The 21,387-nt window shown below is 38.7% G+C and overlaps 1 protein-coding gene across 1 annotated transcript in view; it reads right to left on the bottom strand.

The window, feature by feature from the left end:
* nAChRbeta2 (nicotinic acetylcholine receptor beta2) overlaps window positions 1–21,387 on the bottom strand; it is a 264,693-nt gene that overhangs the window by 181,519 nt on the left and 61,787 nt on the right. Inside the window, exon 8 of the mRNA XM_083140885.1 lies at window positions 3,823–3,984. Coding sequence (XP_082997011.1) covers window positions 3,823–3,984 — 162 coding nt within the window. The remainder of the gene's footprint in view (window positions 1–3,822; window positions 3,985–21,387) is intronic.

The following is a 21,387-nucleotide window of genomic DNA, read 5'->3' on the forward strand; positions in this document are numbered from 1 at the left end:
ATAAATATAACATTAAATACCCCCAAAAATACTATTTATTTTCTACTTTCCGTCACCCCTCTCCCACTCCCACAACCCCTCATTATTATTGGCGTTCGCCAGACCAAGTGGTAATGTATCGACGTCTTGTAATCGGTGTGTCCTTTTCCGAGTTCCAGTCAGGTCGCATAATGTTTCAGATTCCAATTTAAATGTATCCCGAGTCGTGATTAGCCTATGTGTGCAAAAAGTGATGTTAAACGAACTCTTGACCTCAATAATACAAGTTGTGTATTTTCTTTCAGCTGTGGTTCCCTCTTTTCGCGAGAAATAACGAATTAACCTAATCATTAACTCAACAAATAAAAATGCATCTCTAAATTAATTAATGAAAACTGTTATTACACCCAAACCACTATTTTATCGTAAATGTAAATGAAATTTCATCTCACGTAGTGAAAACAATGTGAAAATTGTTCTAATGAGTGATAGGTATATGATTGTCAAACACATACATGAATACATTATATTAAGCTCTTGAACTATAATTGGGACAATTTAATACTAATTTGAAACGATTTAAAGTATTAAAACGACAAAGTAAACTTTTGCGCAATCTTTCTGCCGATTCGCATTATTGAAACAATATTTAACCAATGGGGACGTTATCTCATATTTGGAAATGCTGCATTGGTTGAACTTCCTGTGGACAAGACCGTGAGTCACGCCTCCTGCTCCTCAGAATCGAACTTCACTCTGATTGGAGGATCGTATATTTCACAACACTTCCTTGTTTCAGAGCTACCAACATAATTTCGTAAGACGTTGGACTTAGAAAAAATCCATGCGACAAATTTTTTGAACATGACTGTACAAATTACACAAAGGAATTAAACTACTGAAAAGACAATGGTCACTCGTTGGGTTTTGCGAACCGTTGAACCTGTATCATGGCTGGGTGTAGGATAATTACCTGTCTATCTGAAGTCTTTAGCTGAATGAAAATAGCGAAGTCCTCTGTAAGCTTCTCTCCTATTTGTCGACCAGAGCGTCGTTCTACTCTTCACCTACTGCCTTGCTGACCACCTTCTCTCTCTCCACTCAATCCCCAAAGTCAGTCACCTCCCAGCTTGTCTCACCTCTATATTCCCTGGCCATCGAGCTCTTCCTCGATGCCGAATCGCCGAATCGTGTGATTATCATAATTGCTACCATGCAAACCGCTGACTCTAAAACCAGAAGTGTTACCTGTTCCTGAATGCTCAGGAGGTTTGCATGGCACAACACAATGCATTGTAAACATGCCTAAGAGGCTTGAGACAGCTGAGAAAAACAAGTGAATGCCCTGGTCAACATGAAGCGTTAAGAGAGACTTAATAAAATAAACATACAATCTTAGGGATTGATACGATTTTTAATAAAATAAATTACTGCCTTGGTCAGCATATTTAGTTTTTCATATCATTGAAACAAGGCTTAATCGTGTTATAATCTCTATGTACAACATGCCTGTTAGTGTTGTCGATGACAACGGTTTGGACGCACTTGGCATTCCTGTCAGTGACTCAATCGTTTTCGTAACTCATAACTCATTGCTTGCAGCTTTAGTTTAGGATAAGCAAGGTCTGGATGCATTTGGCAAATAACACAGATGCAGCTACACCATAATTAATGAGCGCCATTACGCTACCACCTTTGTTTCTTTACATATTTCACCGGAATCCACGAAGAAACGAACACCAGCGGTGGAAAAAGGTAGTGGATATGATATAAGAGCGTTCCACTTGTGTAACGTACTAAAAAAAACATTGTGGTAACAGCCACTTAATGGAAATTTAATTTCTAGAGCAATTCCAGGCAAGAAACTTCAAAACATTAATCACAAGAAAGACCACCCTAATTTCCTTTCCCACCGGTAGATGGGAGAAGTTTCGCCACGGTCCGGCAAATACATCAAGGTTTTGGAAATTAGATTGCAAAAACGCAACCGTACATTAATTCAAACAAACCAGTGAGAATAAAGAAAATTTTGCTGTCCTCGTTTTTGTGAGGTGGGAATGGCTGTTGGGGTTGCACGGCTGATTATAATGGACCAGATGCATCAACTTGAATTTCAATGGTTCCAAGAGGTTGGGGGCCTCTGGACAAAGCCAGCAAATTCTGTGTTTTCGTTTGGCTAATATTCAGTAGTGATTCGTCAAAACAGTTTCAACTGCAATCAGCGTTTTGTTTAAACTGAATAGGATTTGCAGGGGTACCGAAATCTTTAACACTGTGCAAGATAAGCGAGAAACTGTAATGACGTGGAAGAATAATTTAGAAATCAAAATAGAAACAAAAGTGCTACTTAGTATTATTAACAGTGTTGTTATGGTTGAATGTTGCCAATATATGTTTTCATTTTCAGGGCTGGCTGATTAAATACCGAGTGACGAAAGTTCTCATCCAAATTTGATATTTGTTGAAAATTGTTTTCTAGATACGATATTTTGTTGTTCGTTTGTTTTATTTTGCTTTATCGATATTTTAAAAATACACACGGAATAAAATTGCAGGGACCAAGGTTAAAGATGTGATGAATTGTTGTGTTAAGTTGCAATCATAGAGGCGGCAAAATGGCCTCTTTGGAACGTTCGAAGCATCTAAACGACACACCAACAACAATGGTACCAAGGCCAATTATTATTGGTTCTCTACACGTTTCTATAAACCGCGGGCGTGATTTCAATGACCTTCTGTATATCGATTTTAAATTATTTTTTTCCTGTTTACCATGTAATTTTCTGCAAGATGCTACTAATCTTTAGTGTATTCTACCTATGACTTTTCAATCGCTTATTTCACGTTAATGATCAGAACCTAGGAAAATATAACTTGTCTCACTCTTTTCATTTTCAAACTCAGCGCCAGACAAAACAAGGCTGTCGATGTTTTAGATGTCATTGTCTTGACCACAAAACATGGCTGTAAATGCTTTTGGTTTAATTGTGTTAAATGATAGAGCAGCCACAGGCTGAACTTCGCCCATGAATAAAGAATTTCTAATTCTAAGGTTTGTGGTTTCATTGTCTTGCCCAAAACATGTCTGTCAATGTTTGTGGTTTGGGGCCTCCCCAATGGCGCAGTGGTAGCGTCCTCGCCTTGCAATCAAGGGGCCCCGGGTTCGATACCCGATGGAGGCACAAGTGGTTCGGATCCCACTTTAAACTGTAGGTCTAGTCCCGATTAGCCTTACTGTGCATAAAATGGACTTAAAACAACAACTCAAACCAAACCAATGTTTGTGGTTTCATTGTCTTGCACAAGACATATCTGTCAATGTTTGTGGTTTCGTTGTCAATCTGGCTGATTGCCCGAGAAAACCTCTTCAATATCTGTCAATGTTTGTGGTTTCGTTGTCTTGCACAAAATATATCTGTCAAAGTTTGTGGTTTCGTTGTCTTGCACAAAACATGTCTGTCAATGTTTGTGGTTTCATTGTATTGCACACAAAACATATCTGTCAATGTTTGTGGTTTCATTGTCTTGCACAAAACATATCTGTCAATGTTTGTTGTTTCATTGTCTTGCACAAAACATATCTGTCAATGTTTGTGGTTTCGTTGTCTTGCACATAACATATCTGTCAATGTTTGGGGTTTCATTGTCTTGCACAAAACATACTTGTCAATGTTTGTGGTTTTGTTGTCTTGCAGAAAACATACCTGTCAATATTTTTGTGTCAATTTCTTGCACACACTGTTTCTCGTGCCAACATCTTGCTCATACAACGATTATTGCCATTAGTTTCCTTGTCAGAATTTGTGTAATAACAAAAAGGCACATGCGAAAAAGGCAACTCACCTGATTTCCACTCCATTGGTGAAGACATTATCTGGAAATTTCGAGTCCTCTTCGTAAGGATCCCGCCGAGAATAAGAGGGCCGTCGCATGAACAAGAGGCGAGGCATAATATGCAGGAAGACACGTTTTACCCACGGTGACATTTTGTGAGTAGATGGTGATCTGCAATGAAATATAGTTCATACTATACTAAATGATAACATAGATGAGGATTATATACACGTTACATCACTTAATGGAGAAGTTACGTTTAAAACTGCTAGAGATTTCTCACTATTAGACCTTTGTATTGCTGACAAAAAGGCAATTTCTTTCCCAGGCTGGGGAGATTTTTATTCACCTTTTGTAATGTAAGAGTCACTGTGACCCATCGTTTTGCTGTTGAAATGGTGCTTCGTTTCGTATTTTGTTACAGGTGTAAATAGTATAAGTGCTTACATAACGTGAATCATAATTTCAATTGCATTTTCTCATATGTGTGTTACTTAGCGTCGAAATTTCTGCAACTTTTGGCTAATCGCGACGATGATAATGCGTGATAAAATTACATTGATGAAGGAACAGTCACAAGGAACACCAATGTCCAGGTCGGAATTCGAACCCTTGATCCCTGGCTTCGTAGTGTGCTGTGCTAACGACTCCGCCACGGAGTTCAGCGCGACCTAGTGCACTTTACGCACAGACAGTCTAGTCGGAACTGGACCTACAGTTTTAAATGAAATCCGAATCAATATGTACCTCCACCGAGTATCGAACTCTAGACCCCTTGGGTCAGAAAAGCGAAGTAAACAAAGCAAATCAATGCATAAATCCATCGAGATCCCTTAATTACAAGGCGATGATGTAAAACTATCTCGGAAGAGGTTTTCATTGATTTTTGTCATTAGCGTCGCTTTCTTTCCTCTTTCGGCTAATCGCGACGATGAGGATGAGTGATATGATGACAGGCAGTCGCAAAGAACATCAATGCCCATGCCGGTACCTGGCATCGTAGCGCGCTGTGCTAACCACTCCCCACGAGATCGGCTGGGAAGAGGTGTATGGGTGGATAAATCACTGATTCAAATCTTGTCTCCTCTCAGTGGCCAATCACTTTCGATCTCATCTCGAATGCTTCACCTTCATTTCCAATCGGCAAGGGTCGCGAAGGGAGAGACTACAAAAACGATTTAGATAAACAGCCACGGCTATAGATTATTTTGATTGCGCCATTCCGCTAAACAAACCCTCCCATATCGTCCCCTCTTTGTCCTTACGACGTTGGAAAATCCAATAAGAACCTTGTACAGGAGGCGCCCCATATCGCGAAACGGCCCGTGGCGCACTTCGGGAGTTCTAATGGACTTGGCAGCGCCTGTAATATTTTCAGAGACCAAAGTCTTGCCTCGCGACCTTTATAACAGCCCAGGGGATCATCCCTGGTGCAATGCCATTATTAAACCCGCGACGACCCCTGCTTTCTCCTGCAAGGCAATTTCTAACCACTTTCTCCAGCTTTCTCGCTTCCTCTCTCCCCTCTCTAAAGACAAACACTTAACACACGAGGAAGACGTTAGGGGGCAGGATTGAGCCAAGGAATAATTTCGAGTGCTCTGACGCTCGGAGAGAAGGTCGGATTACCAAATTGGAGAGTGGAAATCACGAGAGAAGGGTTTCACAGTTAAACATTTCCAGACGTCACCCTAGAGGGGATATGAAATTAATATTTCCAGAGTTAGAAGCCCCGTTAAGGTTGTCAAATGGTAAAAAGGAACAGATTTCCGTAATGTTCCGAGGTATCACGTGGGTCCATTGGAAATTAGGGATTTTTCGTGTGGATAGTCTCGCAAACTCACGCAAAACGTCCTGGAGCTGTTTTCGTTTTTAATTAATGCCTTTTAGTAATATGATTAAGAGTATTTGAAAATAACATCCTTAGGAAAATATTTGGACCTAAAAGGGATGAGGAGACAGGTGAATGGAGAAGGCTACATAATTTAGAACTGCATAATATGAATTCATGTCCAGATATTATTAGAATAAATAAATCAAGACGACTTAGGTGGGCAGGTCATGTAGCACGAATGGGAGAGGAAAGAAGCGTTTACAGGACTTGTTGGAAAACCTGATGGTAAGAGACCTGTAGGAAGGCCAAGATGAAGATGGGGGATAACGTTGATATTGACCTAAAGGAAATGGGTAAGGATGAAAAAGATTGGATAGATCTTGCCCAGGATAGGGACAGCTGCAGTAGCGAACGCAGGATTTCATCAAGGGGGGTGTTATTTCGAAAACTTTCTACAAATTCGCATTACCATTGTTTTATTATACTTTAATTAATTAATAATAAATTAATTAATAATTCTTATAATTAATTAATTAGTTTAATTACTATTAATAATTGCTACTAATGCAGCTGCTATTTATGAAAGAAATAGAACAAAATTACATTTCTTTTGTTTCTTGGTTACAAAATAATTGTCTAGTCAACGTTTTTTTGTATATGATAAATGAGATTTTAAGTGTGAAGAAAATCCATAAAAACAAGCAAATATATTAAATTTATTGAAATAATCAAAATATGAAACTCATTCAAGGAACCGCGCTGGTCTAGTCTGACAACTTCGTGGGATATCCGGGTTCGATTCTCGGAATTGGTTGGAATTTATCCAGCCTTGTCTCCGCACCCAGCCTCATAGCAATGGGTACCTGAGAACAACCCTGGGGGATGAAGGCTGCCGGAGCATGGTGCTGATCACATCACCTGCAAAATTGTTCGAGATCGAGAATCTTTGGGGCCCACCACATCACATGTGCCTTCATGACACGGTGCTGTATGCACGGGGGAATTTACATTACCTTTACCTATGGAACTCACCCAGGATGATGATGAGGCGCGAGAATAAATGTTGCTAAATTCCACTGAGTATGTTTTCGTTGAAAAGTACGTTTATAGACATTCCAACACATTTATCACTTCTAGGTGATTCACAAAGCACTTCAACATTATTTAATGATGTGGATGTAGACTCAGCATCACTTGAAAGTTCACAAGGGGATGCGAAACCAGTACCGGGAAGAACGTTTGCAATAAGGTCGGCACACAGAGACGAAGCAAGGAATTTTCACAATTCTCGCGAAAGTCACTGCGCGATTTTTTGCAAAAAAAAAAAAAAAATGCAAAATTGAACTTTGCGGCCGCTTAGATTGTGTTTGGAATGTTGTGTTTTTCTTCATGCTGCATGAGAATAATAATTCAAATTATTATTATTATTATTATTATTACTGTCGCAGACCTTTGACTGTGATAAATTAGCCATTTTTAATTTTTTTCTACAGCATTTTCCATAATATTTCAAAAGCTCAAGGGGCGGGGGTTAAACCCGCTAACCCCCCACCCCCTTGCGTACGCCACTGGACAGCTGGAAGACTTGTGCTGCTGCTGCAGTTTAAACCTTCGGTTTTAAGAAGGCTGGAGAGTTAGTGTTATGTCTTAATCTTCCTGACAAAAATAAATACACATATCAACAGTGGGACTTCATAAATAAGTATATTTAAACTGATAACAAGGTGGATTTACATCTTAACACATAAAATCGTACATTAAGATTCATAAACAAGGTTTGTAATAGTTGCTATGCACAGACTATTACATTGGCCATAGCTGCCAGTTCACCATGCATAATAATGCATGTTATGGTATGTAACAGGTAGTTTCATAATAATCCAACGTACGTGAGGCATAAATAAGTCAACATAACTGTAATTGTACTGTTTCCACCAATTCTGATCTACAAAAAGCACCCTTTTCCACAGATAATTTTCTATTAATTGTACACTTATTCGTTAATCCAACTTATATAAAGCTAAATGCTCCCTACATAATCTCAAATAGTTACTGCTCTAGTAAGTAACTATTACGCTAGTAAATGAAAAGGTGAAAAACAGCAAGTGTCAACTAACTTATAGGCTATGTCCAGTGGCGGCGTGGAGAGGCAGATGCCCCCACTTTTCGCCATTTTTGTCCCCGCACTATGCTAAACCTTATCCACTTAGGGAAATGTACTGTCTTTGCCCCCCAGTTATGGCACCTTGCCTTCCGGTTTTGGAACCCAATATCCGCCACTGGCTATGTCTTACAGGTATAGCCTAACTCTCTACGCATTGTGTTACCGTGGAGACGCAGTGGTTAGAATCCCACTTTAAACTGTAGGTTCAGTCCCGATTACCCTATCTGTGCATAAAGTAAACTTTAAAAACAAACAAGCGTGGGCCAGTATGTGCAATATAACGCTTTTCGAGTTATACGTCAGGGAAATACCTCCATACTTCGTATATGCCTTCACGATATGATGTAGAGGGGGCAAGTGTACAGTTACTTTCAGTATAAAAGCACGTACTGCTTTATTCAATGCATTTCCAAAAACTTGAGTTCTGCAGGATGAAGAAATGAATCATTTGGACAGGTGATGACAGCGTCTGCGAAGACTGTAGTTCGAACACCGTCAGCAGATTTTCTTTTTTTTCAAATCCAATTCAGTCAGCCCTTCCTGCTCGCCCCCATTTCTATAGGGGCCCCCAATCAAGTTTCCATTAGAATTTTTCCCCCTCTTCCTATCCGACCGCAGTTCAATTTAATGTCCCCGGGGAGAAAAGAGTGGGAAGAGGCAGACTTCGTTTCGGTAAGGTCCCTGCCTCCCTCCCCCCTTCGAGGGTTCGCCACAAGGTGTCAGGTGGTTGGTGTTAACGCTGAGTGCCCTGGAAAACAATGTGCGACGAGCTTCAGCTGGTCTCCCACAATCTTGTCACCGTCTCAAGAACCAATGGAATTTGAAGGTGAATGCTCTGCGGGAAGCATATGGCGAAGGGGTAGATGAGGATACATTATTCAGAAGGGTTGGAGAATAAGATGAGGATCGTGTTTCCATCAATATATGTCTTGAGGCACTTGATCGCGTCACAAGAAGACCCAGATATCAAGGTTTTGTTAAAAAGAAAAGAAGAAAACAATGTTTCGAACTACCTTCTTCTTGGAAAGGGCAAAAGTCTGAATTATGTTATGTTTTTTTTAATACTTCGCCGTTAAAAAGTAGCTCGTCTATGGTTACTTCCTTGAAAGTAAGTAACTCGTTACGGTAACTTAATTTAGAAAGGTAACTACACAAGGTAACTTGGTTTAGAAAAATATTCGTCACAGTAACTTGATTTAGGAAAGTAATTCGTCACGGTAACTTGATTTAGGAAATAATTCGTCACGGTAACTTGATTTAGAAAAGTAATTCATCACGATAACTATATTTAGAAAAGTAAATCGTTACGGAAAAGAGATTTAGAAATGTAAATAGTTACGGTAACTTGATTTAGAAAAGAAATTCGTTACGGCAACAATTTAGAAAAGTAATTCGTCATGGTAACTTGATTTAGAAAATCATTTGTTACGGTAACTTGTTATAGAACAGTAATTCGTTACGGTAACTTGATTGAGAAAAGTAATTTGTTAGTAACTTCATTTAGAAAGTAATTCGTCACGGTAACTAGATTTAGAAAAGAAAATCGTTGCAGTAACTTGATTTAGAAAAGTAAATCGTTACGGTAACTTGATTTAGAAACGAAAATCGTTACAATAACGATTTGGGAAAGTAATTCGTCATGGTAACTTGATTTAGAGAAATAATTTGTTACGGTAACTTGATTTAGAACAGTAATTCGTTACGGTAACTTAATTGAGAAAAGTGATTTGTTAGTAGCTTGATTTAGAAAAGTAATTCGTTACGGTATCTTGACTGAAAGAACTAATTCGTTACGGTAAGTTGATTGAAAGAAGTAACTCAAGTTATGATAACTTGTTTAGAAATAACTTAGTTACGGTAACTTTGCTTGAAGAGATCTCGGTTGAATAAGTAACTCTGATCCAGCAGCTTGGATGAGAAAGTAACTATGATGGAGATAATGGATTTGTTTTTAAGAAATGACACATATCGAAGCAGTAAACCTTATGTGAAGTACAACAGTGTTTTCGACAATACTTCTTCATCTCCAGTCTCCTACCACCAACGCGCATTGTGCGTGATTCTCTAGGAACTTTCCCCCGAGTTAACTGTCGCCACAGAAGATCCAGCAGAGGAAAAGAGTTCCAAAGACCTAATACGCTGTTCCATTTTCTCCTGATAATGGATCTTCCCTTTGGATAGGCTTCTCCGTAGATATAAACATCCAACATTGCGACATCTATCTTTCTCAATCATCAAGCCAGAAAAGAACGTGGAGAAGATATTTGAAAATGCCCAGGAAGCGAAAACAAGATTTCATTGTCATCTTTCTGCTGACAACATGATTTTTTCCCCTTTCCCCGTGAAAGATCTTTTGTCTGGAATTCCGCAGACCTCACATCCAGAGGCCACCTTCATGTCATCCACATATACGTCATAATGACGTCACTCAGGGGAGGAGAAGAATGAGCAATTCTGAGGTTCCGCCGTTTTTAGGAAGAAGATGAGAGCGCGAAAGAAATTGCACAGTATCTTCCCTTTCCTACAATCTTAGCTTGCTTCTTTTTCTTTTATCTTTTCCCGCTTCGAGACTTTCGCCACGATTCGCGAAGGATGGAGAAATAAGTTTTTTTGACTGCATTCTGCCGTAGTTTCCAAATGACGGCAGCTGGGGCGGAAATGCTTTGTTTCACTGCTATCGCTTGTTTCCCGCGCAAAAATGTTCGACACAAGGAATTCTGTATTATTTGCAATGTCTCGTTCCCATTGCTGATTTATTTATATTGAGATTACCGCCTTTTTGAATTTTCTCCCATGGTTATTTATTGTACAGTCACCCGAATAGAAAACTTTCAATGGCAGCTTCTACCACTGCCGTAAAGTTAGGCAACACACATTGCACCTTGCAAGGAAGCGAGTATTTCAGGATCTAGGTGTCCACTTTTTATTGCCGGTGACTGTACATAACACTTCGCATTAATTATTTCTTGTTTACATTATTTATAACAAAGAAATCTTACTCCACTATTGCTAAATTACTTTTGCTACTCTGAAATTCCACATTTTCTAAAAGGTGATAACGATAAATATCCCACAGCAGTGGCGGCGCATCCCCCCACTTTTGCCCCCGCACTATAGTAAACCTTATCCCCCTGTTTTGCAGGGTTGCTACGATTTTTTTTATCATAAAATTCCCTGAAATTTTCAGATTTTCCAGTCCAAAAATGAAATTCTTCCAGATATGTTTATCATCATGATTTTTGCTTTGAATCTTGTGTTTTTCAATCTATATATATAAAAATGGATGTATATGTCTGTGTGGGTGTGTTAGGGTGTGTATATTTGTTTGTTCCGGCATAACTCTCGAACGCCTGAAGAGATTTTAACCAAACTTGGTACGCGTATCACTCTCAACTTACTGTGGGGTAAGACACCCCTGGCACCCCTAGGGATGGGGGTGGGAAGGAGTGACATGTAAAAATAATCGAGAACCACCGATATTAAATTCCGCACAAACAGACATCCGTGCCTCTATGCAATCCGCACAACGATAGTGTTTCTGGGGTTGTCTAACATTCAGGTTGTGTTGCGAATGAAATCCATAGTATTCGTGACACTCCCAATGCGGTTCTACTCCCTATCTGCATGGGAGGTGAGAAGGGGTAAAAAATAAAATGCCACAAATGACCTACATTAGTGTAATCCATAGCTTTCGGAGTAGCTAAGCTAATTGGTGACATTCATGTTCACATTTAAAATTAGTTATATTTTACACTATAGTAAGAATTCATTATTTTCCTCTCTAATACAAGATTGGGATAAGTAAATACCCGGGCAATGCCAGGTATCACCTTGTTAAATACCTCGTATAATCCGTTAATTATTATTCACTTTCACAATTTCCTTTTAGCAAATCTCATTCTACACACACAAGAACACGTGAACATTCGAAGAGTAAAATGTAAAATTACAATCAGCATCAAATGTATTGGGTGCTACAATCACGTCCATCTAGCCTTCAGGCTAAGGTAACAGCGGTACATTATTTCCCCTTAACCGATCTCCACAATATAAAAAGAATAGAAAACGTTCATAAACCATACACAATTTTTTTCTGGCCGATTTATACTGTCGTAGAAAATGCTACTTTTTTGCTTACATTTATAAGTACACAGCACCTGGAGAAATTCTTGTTGCATATAGGAATTCTATAGGAAATGCCAGAAGACTAAGATCTATAAAAGAATAGACGATAACTTCATCTTCACTAACCTCTCCGATAATTATGATCATATTGTCAATGTACTTTAGTTATCAATCAGATATCTGGACTGCAAATTTTACTTTGATATTCTTTCTAATATCTAGTATTATAAAAGTGAAAATTTATTGAAGAAATTCAAAGGAACCATAATTTTGCACAAGACTGAAAATTATAAGATCGAAAGAAACAAGTTTCTAAACTGAATCTTTCTTGGGAGGACAATCACAAGAACCGAATCCAGAAGTGGAAGTGAAGTGCTTGCTCATTTTGCAACTTTTTCTCATGTAGACTCCAAAATGCATGTAAATTTCAAACGATCTGCAAAATTTTGTGACATTTCCCTGATTTTTCCCTGACAAGCCAAATTCCCTGGCATTTCCCTGTTTTCCAGACGCGTAGCAACCCTGTTTTGGCACCTTTCACCCTACCTAATATTGGAACCCAATCGCCGCCACTGTCCCACAGTAAGGATGGTTCAAAGATCAACAATTCTAATTACTGTGGAAGAGGAATTTACAGTTTATAAGTCTTTTATAAAATGCATATCTTAATATCTGACGCCTTGGTCTTATATTCTTGCAGTTTCTTTCGCTGTCATGACGCTGTGCAAATAATTTGATTTTCATTTGATTTGTTGTTTTTTATGCACAGTAAGGCTAATCGGGACTGGACCTACAGTTTAAAGTGGGATCCGAACCACTCGTGCCTCCACCGGGTATCGAACCCGGGAGCCCTTGATTACAAGGCGACGACGCTACCACTGCGTCATCGGGGAAGCCTACTGTGCAAATAACACAAAGTGGAAGTTCAAGGTATGAAATTCCTTTTCCAATTATTCACTTCATAAGTGCTTAATACAAGGATCATTTTCCAATAAAATTTTGCTATCCTTTTTTGTTGTAGAAACAAAACACTATCGCGTCCCGCGAGGATTTTTTTAAAATGTTGCACGTAAACATTGTTTCAGTAAAACGTCTTTAACAGAGGTCTTACCGTAATGTTTGTGTTTATTTATGTTCAAATTAACAGAATACATATTGAGACTTTTACGTAAAATATGTCTAGAAATCATGAGTCGTCCTGGTCTACTCGATAGTCTACTGGTCTACTGCCACGCGAGACTCGGGTTTGATTTCTGGTGTGACTGAACTCGGGTAGGAATGTTTTCCCTGCATCTAGCGGCTCTGTGCTTCACTTATCTTCAATCTAGGAGATGGCACACTAGAGGGTAATGGCGGCTGGAGCGTGATGCTGATCTTATTTCCACAAATGATAGATATTATGAATTTTGGGGGGCTCTACCTCCACACACCCCTTCCTCATATCCCTTCCCAGCATATTGCAAAGCCGACCTCCGTAACAGAGTGGTTAGCACAGCGCGCTACGGCGTCAGCGTGTCCCTTCATCAATTTCATATCATCACCACCCATCCTCATCGTCGCGAGTGGCAAAAAACCGACGCTAAATAAAAGAAATCAAATCAAGCATATTTCAAAATTAGACCAATAGGCACCTTAGTGTAATTTTACTAATTCAGTTCTTTATATCCATGCCGCACGTAAACGCTTTATAATCATTATGTATCTTCATGTATTATAAACTTTTTAATCAACAGTTACATCCAGTTTTAGTTTAGGTGGATTGCAGTCGAAATTGACGGTTTTAGATCATCATAATTCCAGTCAACTTTCTCAGTGTAGTTGATTTCCGTCGCCATTTTGTGAAAAATAAACATCACCAAATGGAAGTTGGCGTATGCTCTTACCTGTGAGTTTAAATTGCAGTTTATAAAGACTTGCCTATATCTCAAAATCAAAACCCCGAAAGAAAGAAATCAATAAAGTGCTTTAACTTGTGGAAGCGCACCTTCCCTCCAAATGCATGTTTCTTCTATCGCTTCGTAACAGGAGAATTGCGTGATTTGTTGCAATAAGAGCCTGGTTCGAGATTTATCTCTTAAAAGTAGCCTCCACCCCACCCTCAATCCGCCGTTCCTGCAACAGTCCTCCATGATTTATAACTCTCGTTCATCTCTTCTGTGATGGCGCTCGAGGGACGATCGGAAATATACAAAGCCGTGATTCCTCTAGCAAATTATCATCTTCCTGCCGTAACCTCTCTGAATACAATAGATGAAAGGAAATGATCAGGTAGTGATGATATTGAGAGTAGTATGTGCGACTTTAGATCTTGGAAAATCTCATTCCTGATGCGGCCTGCACCTGAATGAATATGACTGTAAAAATTGTACAGAAATATAGTGGCTGAACCAACGTAACCCTAGCCTTCGAAGTTTATGAAATAAATAAAACTGGATGCGCCAAAACTTGTGGAAATTATAGTACTCATAACCAGAGTTGTAAACCAGTCTTTTACGAAAATTCTGGCTATGCGCATGCGCAGCTTTGATGGATTTGTCTCACTTGAGTTTTATAGATATATCAATAGTCATATTGAAGATCCCGGTGCGCTCTGTCTCCAAAAAGGCGCTGAAGAGATCGACTTCCTGCAAGCAAGCCTAGTTTTGGCAATCTCCAACTAACACGTAAAATTTTGATGACTCTTTGACAATGAAATTACACTCTAAATATATGAAGCTTGTATTTTTTCCCCTAGATGGCAGCAGATCATCATCATTTTGTTGTTGTTGAACAGAAGCATCACGAAAACCTAGAAGTTGATCATTATTCTACACATTTCTAGACAAAATGTTTAAGTTCTAAAGGACATGAGAAACATACTATGCATAGTTGAGTTGATGATAATAGTAATTTACAGTTTGAATCCAACTCTTCTAAACTAATAACTTCTCATAAGAAAAGTTCTCAATAAGTCGAAGAATTTATTACAGTAATATATAATCCGTTCTATCCCTTTTCAGCTTATAATTTTACTGCAATGTAACCTTTAGCTTAATACAATACTAACTTTGTCCATCGGTTAACTTTCTTGTACGAGGCGGATGATATTTTACTCAAGAGGCCTACCTACCAAAAACATTCCACCTCCCTATCGATGCTCTCAGTTTGGCACTGGTCACATTGACAGAAAAGTTCAAGCATTTACCGCTAGATAGTATTGGCGTTATGAATTATAAAATTTGCAAATATAGTTCATGATGGAGAGTAGGGGCGCCGAAACGGAGAGGGCAGGGGGGCCCTATAAGGGGCCCAATGTATAAACTTCAACAAGATTTCATATTGTAACAAAATATTATTTGTGTAATGGAAATTTCATGTACTTGAGGACTGTCTGTGAGAACATTTAGGTCCTTATTTCTTTACATTTCTAGTTTGAATCAAAGAGTTTGCATACAACAGGCGCGAAATTACGCAGGATTCTGCTCTGAAATGGGCACAGCAATAATGTTGGGACTATCACTCAGTTTAGAGTGTCCGTACGTTTAGTCTATTTCGTTATTTATTTTTCCAATTACACAGTTAATTTCGGAAAACGCATGGTATATTATGATTATGTACAAGAGTAGAGGAAGTATGAGAATACTGTAGTCCTCACTTCCCAGTGAGATGATTCTTTTTCTTTAATTCAACTAAAGATTAGACATTTTTTCTACCAGTGAGGAAAGCATTTCTTGAGTATTTGCTTTCTTTAACACTTGAGTCATTGGTAGTTGAGCTAAAGAAGTGATAGAATGGTGCAGTAAATGGGCACAAAAGAATTCTGTTCACCAATGGAAAAATGTTTTACTGTTGGAAAGGCTTTCAAATCACAAAATGACAAGGTGTATGCCACAAGTTCATGAGAAGGTAGTGGGAAGGAAGGATCCAAAGGGGTCACCACCCTGCTTCAATCATGATGTGGTGGGAGGTGAGTTATGACGACATCACCGAGCTCCATTTCTGTGAGAAAGGTGTAAAAACATCAGCCTGAATGTACCAGGAGACAGTCATGGACATCAGCAACACTCCTTTTCGTGGTCAGAAGTGGAGCTTTCAGCAAGATTCTGCACCAGTTCATAAGACACGAACAACCCAGCAGTGGCTTCAGACTAACATGCCTGATTTAATTTCCCCCTTAGATTGGCCATCCCGCGGTCCGGACCTCAACCCTCTAGATTACATATTTTGGTCTGTGCTTAAAACATGCTTTCAAGAAACGCACCCTTGTATTTCCAGTGAAGTACTCTCTTGTGAAGGCAGTGGCAGATTTCCATCTCAAAAGAGTTTAATAATATTTTTGTTATCACTAAAACACCAAAGCCACACTTTTTCATTTCAATATCTGCTACACACTATTGTTTAAATAATTGTTATATTGCCTTACATAATGAAAACTATCATCAATAAGAAAAAGTGTGATGGCTAAGCTATCAGATTTGTAGAGACCAGATAATTTTTAAAAGATGAAATACCGGTATTACTTTTAGGATGGCAATTTATTGATATAGTGCAAATAAATAGGTCAGTATAGTCATAAATTTGTCAGTATTTTTAGTTTTTGTTGTTGTTTTTTTTAGTTAAATCAGTAATTTTGACCGCTTTACTAGTTTCCAACACCCCTGCGTACGGGTTGTAACGAACCTGAGAGTTTAAGGTTTTATATTTGTAAGAAGTTAAGATTTTTAAAAAGTTTGTTACTTCAAATAATGTGCAAGTTGTCACAGACAACTATAGTTAGATTGATACAGTTGTGTTGGAACTTGTGTATATGTTTAGAAATACGTCATAATCTGTTCGTGTTGACGTCACTTTCTCATCTCAGCAGAGGAAGTGAACCCTCCTGAATGTTTTTCACCTGACGACAGACTCAGTTAGAAAACAGGTGAAGGTGAGAAATCAACAGAAACGTGGCAACGGTTAATGGAATGCCCGAATAGTGTAATTGGTAATTATTTTCGTTTCATTCTGGCTATACTCGTAATAATAATTAAGTACAGAAACTTTCGTGTATTTACGTTTGTCTTGTCCAACGTTAATTCTATATGCAACTGTGTTTAGTGACTGTGATGTGATTTAATATGTTATAGAATTGTTCCTCTTCAGGCAGAAACGTAAGCAAATCTGTACATTGCTTCTAAGTCCACATACGATAGGAAATATAAGTGATTATAAAACTGCGTTTAACTTTGAATACTGTGTTGTGTTTCTTTTCTACACAGCAAGCCCTGATGATTTGCAAAGATTCTCATGTTCCCTGCTAAAGGAGTAGCGGACTAACTTTCTGACGACTGGTGTACAACCGGGGGGCGTTGCAGGGTCTGCTCATGTTATGAACTTCTGAGGCACCAGTATATCGAATGATTTGGCTCTCACTTGCATTCAAAAGAGACAAAGAATGAAGTGAGAAAACAACTTGATTGTATTAATTCAGTACATAGCCGTGAATTGTGGTGGGTAAATGTTTTTGAGCTTTTTGAGAAAGAAGAACTGAGAAAAGAAAAACTGGAACACTGACTATTTCAAGAAGAAATCCAAAATGCAAATAGTAACTTTCTTTACAACGATATGCTATAGATATGGCATGTCCCGATTAGCACCAATACCCATGGAGCATAGATATGGCAACTTTTGAACCGCAGAAAGTGCGCTTGCCTTTGACCCTGTCTTCTTACGAGGAGGCTGAAAGTAGTTAGGACGATTTTGCATCCCCTCGAGAACTATTTTCGAAGTACGATGACTAAAAAGCGTGTTAATGTTGTGGCTCTGTGAAGTACATATGAAAAAACAGCATAATGTTGACACTAAAGAGAACAATGTTGTTTCCCTTCGTAAAAGAAGACGGGGAGAAGTCGAAAATATTCTGTTTTGCAATATGTCACTGTTTTATTAAATCAGGATTAACATTTTTTTTATTTATACCTGTAAACATGTGTGATACTTCATAGTGCATTGCTACACATTTATATAGCCTAATGCGTAATCCAATATATATATAGCCCCAATCCCACCACTCACTCACTGACTCACTGACATAAATGTTCTCCATGAAGGAAGCCCCGGAGGCGAAAAACGCCCGATTACGACCCCCCATGAAATCGTCCCAAAAGGCCGAGAAAATTCAAAAATCTCTCAATCGGCCCTTCCTTAAGGGTGAAAATGCCCTTTTCTCACGTCCTTAGCAACCGTTGCCACGGGCATTTCTTTTGCACACATTGTTTCCTTCAATTCTTAATTGTCCAGCTACATTATATTTCTCACAGATAAGTAACAGACAGATGAATCAACTCCTGGTTTTGAAAAGGTGCCTGAAACAAGGGTGACATCTACATAATAAGGAGTTTCAGCCCAGATACAATTACGTATATATTGTTATACTCAATGCGTAAATATCTGCATCGTGCTTGTTTCAACTAAATGTTTAGGGGGTATAATGACATGCAATTCCTTAGAGCTTGCCGTGCTTGTTGTTCACCATGGAAACGGACGTTGCTAGGGAACTTAAAGAAAGTTTATTTTCACCCCGAATGCTACTGTAAGGGAATTATGCTAGAGTTTTCGATTGATTGATTGATTGATTGATTGATTTGGTGTTTTAGGTCCACTTTGTGCACAGTATTAGAGTTTTCGAATTTTAAAATGTAAGCATGAGAATTCATTGCAGAGGAGAGATAGAAATTTGCGAAGAATGAAGGAAAACATTTCTTTATTTCAATTATGTTTAAAAATGTAAAACTGACTACAGAAGTAAAATGTTACTTTTCCAATTTAGTGTCGCTATTGAATTCGTTTACATAAAACATCTAACTAACTATCCTGAAACTGTTATTACTTACCCAGCTTATTATTAAGAAAGAAACCAATAATATTTTGATTATTTGTACATATTATAGCGCATACACACATAAGTTTACGTTCAAAACTTTCCAAATAAGCGAACCACGTCGGCGAGCGCACGAGACGTGGCCACAGGCCACGTCGAAAGTGCGCGAGTCAATATATTATATTTAATCGCAATAAAGTGATTTTTTTCAGCTAATCAAAATCGATGTAGCTTGATATGTATATAATTGTGTTTTCAGAGTTAGTAATTGTAATTACAGTTTTTCAAAAGTTAACTCAAGGGTTGATTCTTATGTCCCTGCTACTGACATTAAAAGAAATTGCTCCCCAAGTTCAATTGGGTTCCGTTGCAGGAGCGGAACCTTCTTTCTCGCACAATTTAAATTCGGTCCAAGTTAAGTATTGTTACATTCAAAAAAGGTTCCCGGACCGTATTTAAATTGATCCGGAAAAAGGTTCCTGGACCTAATTGAAATGCTTTAAATATGAAAAGGTTATACACTGTCTAGAACTCATTTACGTTTGCTGATTTTCTCTCCCAGTTCGGGATTGAAATTATTTACAATTACAGACCAGGCTTGACCGATTAAAAGTTGTCTTCTAAAAATGTCCGCGAGTACGTTTTACATTGGAATGTCACGCTGCTGTTGTAGAAAGCGTAGCACAGGGAATAAATAATAACGCTGTTGTTCTCTCGTGGGCCAGGTTCAAGAACTCCCTTGTGGAAGAGTTACTGTATACATAACGCAATGGACTATATTAGCGTGGCGTCACGTTGAGCTCAAACAACCCCGTTACGTGTTGCTCCGGCATCCGATCCAGGAACTGCAGCCAATAGAAGCCGCCCAGCAAATATCACAACAGGGACAGGTAGTGTTTCCAGAGGTGTTGCTAGAACCAAGTGAAGGAACACGCGCGAGAGAATGGGGCTAAATGGAGAGGGGTAACGTAACTGCAGCGTTTGCGTTTCGCCTTAGATTCTCGAGGCAGTCAGCACCTGGATTAGTCTTTCATGCTCACAAGTGGATAATTGTTTATCGTCAGGTCCGTATTCGATCCAAGTTGCGTATTGTTTAATTTCAATAGGGGACTTGGACCCTATTTAAACTAATTCCGGAAAAAAGGTTCCTGGACCGAATTGAAATACGTTACAGATAAAAGGGTTCTTTACGGTCCAGAACCCATTTACGCTTGCTGATTTTCTCTCCTGGACCGGAATTGAATTTATTTAAAATTCCTGAACCTTTAACAACCCTGCTTGAAACAGAACAGAATAATGAAAACAATAATTGAAGAACGAGGAGAAGGAAACGAACAGGATGAATCAATTGTGGCACTTCGTGAATGTAGCTATGCGGGTTGTCGCTTCAGATTCAACGTATTATTGTGTCCTCTAAGGCGTCTGTAAGTTTATGGACTGTTGAGTCGATCTCATACAAATTTGGGGCATAAGAATATTGGTTCATGTCTAGATAATATAGGCGAAGGAATTTAAGACACCTCGGATATCGGATATCAGGATATTTCCAACAAATTTGACTCTCACTAAATTTTATTATTTGTATTCTGGAGATTAAAGATTACGCAGTTACATACTCAGGATTGTTTTATTAATTGCTCGGGAAGCTGTTGTAACGCTCATTTTATTACTTTCAACATGTCCAGAAATCTTACAGAGTGAAACTAGAGCCATCTAACGGCGGTTTTGCGAACAACCCGAGGCAAGACCGGAAAGTTCCGCATATTAGTTTACATTATGCTTGCATTTTTTTCTCATTGGAGAGATTATTTACCTCCGAAATGGAAAGCGTAGTTCACTTCGTGACCGGACCATTGCAAATAAGAGATGAAAGAATCACCCGCTCTGTTGGTTTTGGTCAACCATGGTTTTTATTACGTGCTAGGGTTTGCCTTTCCATTACACGTGGACGGTGAAATTTGAACCGCTTTCACAAGCAAAAACAATTAAATCGCCGTTTCGTGTTCATATCTCAGTACGAAGGGGTAAAATTCAGGATCTATTCCGTATATGAGAGGTCTCCAAAAAAACGCATTTCGCAATGTCAAAGTACAAAAATGGTGATATTTTCCTTCCTGGAAGAAATGAGAATTTGTGTTCTTGAGAATTTCTTATTACTCAGACACGTTCGCTAATTGTTGGCCAACTCAATTCAGAAGTAGATGCTATTGTAATTTAAGCTCTGAGGCGTTTAAAATTCTGGAAAATTCTTTATCTACATTTGCTTCAACTCTGAATGACATGACAGCTGTCCGGCGATAGCAATAAATTAGGATGGTCGATATTCTTCGGAATTTCAGTAAAGCCGAGAGTATTGGGAAGTCGAGTTTATAAATGCAATTAGTTACGGATGTGCTCCCTTTTTGTTACATCAAGACGTAACGTCTTACTACAGGTACACGTCTGGATGTACAGGAATTTATGAAACTGAACATATAATTACTGGGTATCTATGATATATTCTGCAAAGGATTAGATGTTGGTACGCGAAGTCACCAGTTTTGGGCTGGTCTGTCAACTCATCTGATTGTAGAACCGTATATTACCTTCACATATTAGTTAAACATATTGTGC

Source organism: Lepisma saccharinum, chromosome 19 (genome assembly GCF_977018435.1).
Source record: "Lepisma saccharinum chromosome 19, izLepSacc3.1, whole genome shotgun sequence".
In the NCBI taxonomy this organism is placed as follows: Eukaryota; Metazoa; Arthropoda; class Insecta; order Zygentoma; family Lepismatidae; genus Lepisma; species Lepisma saccharinum.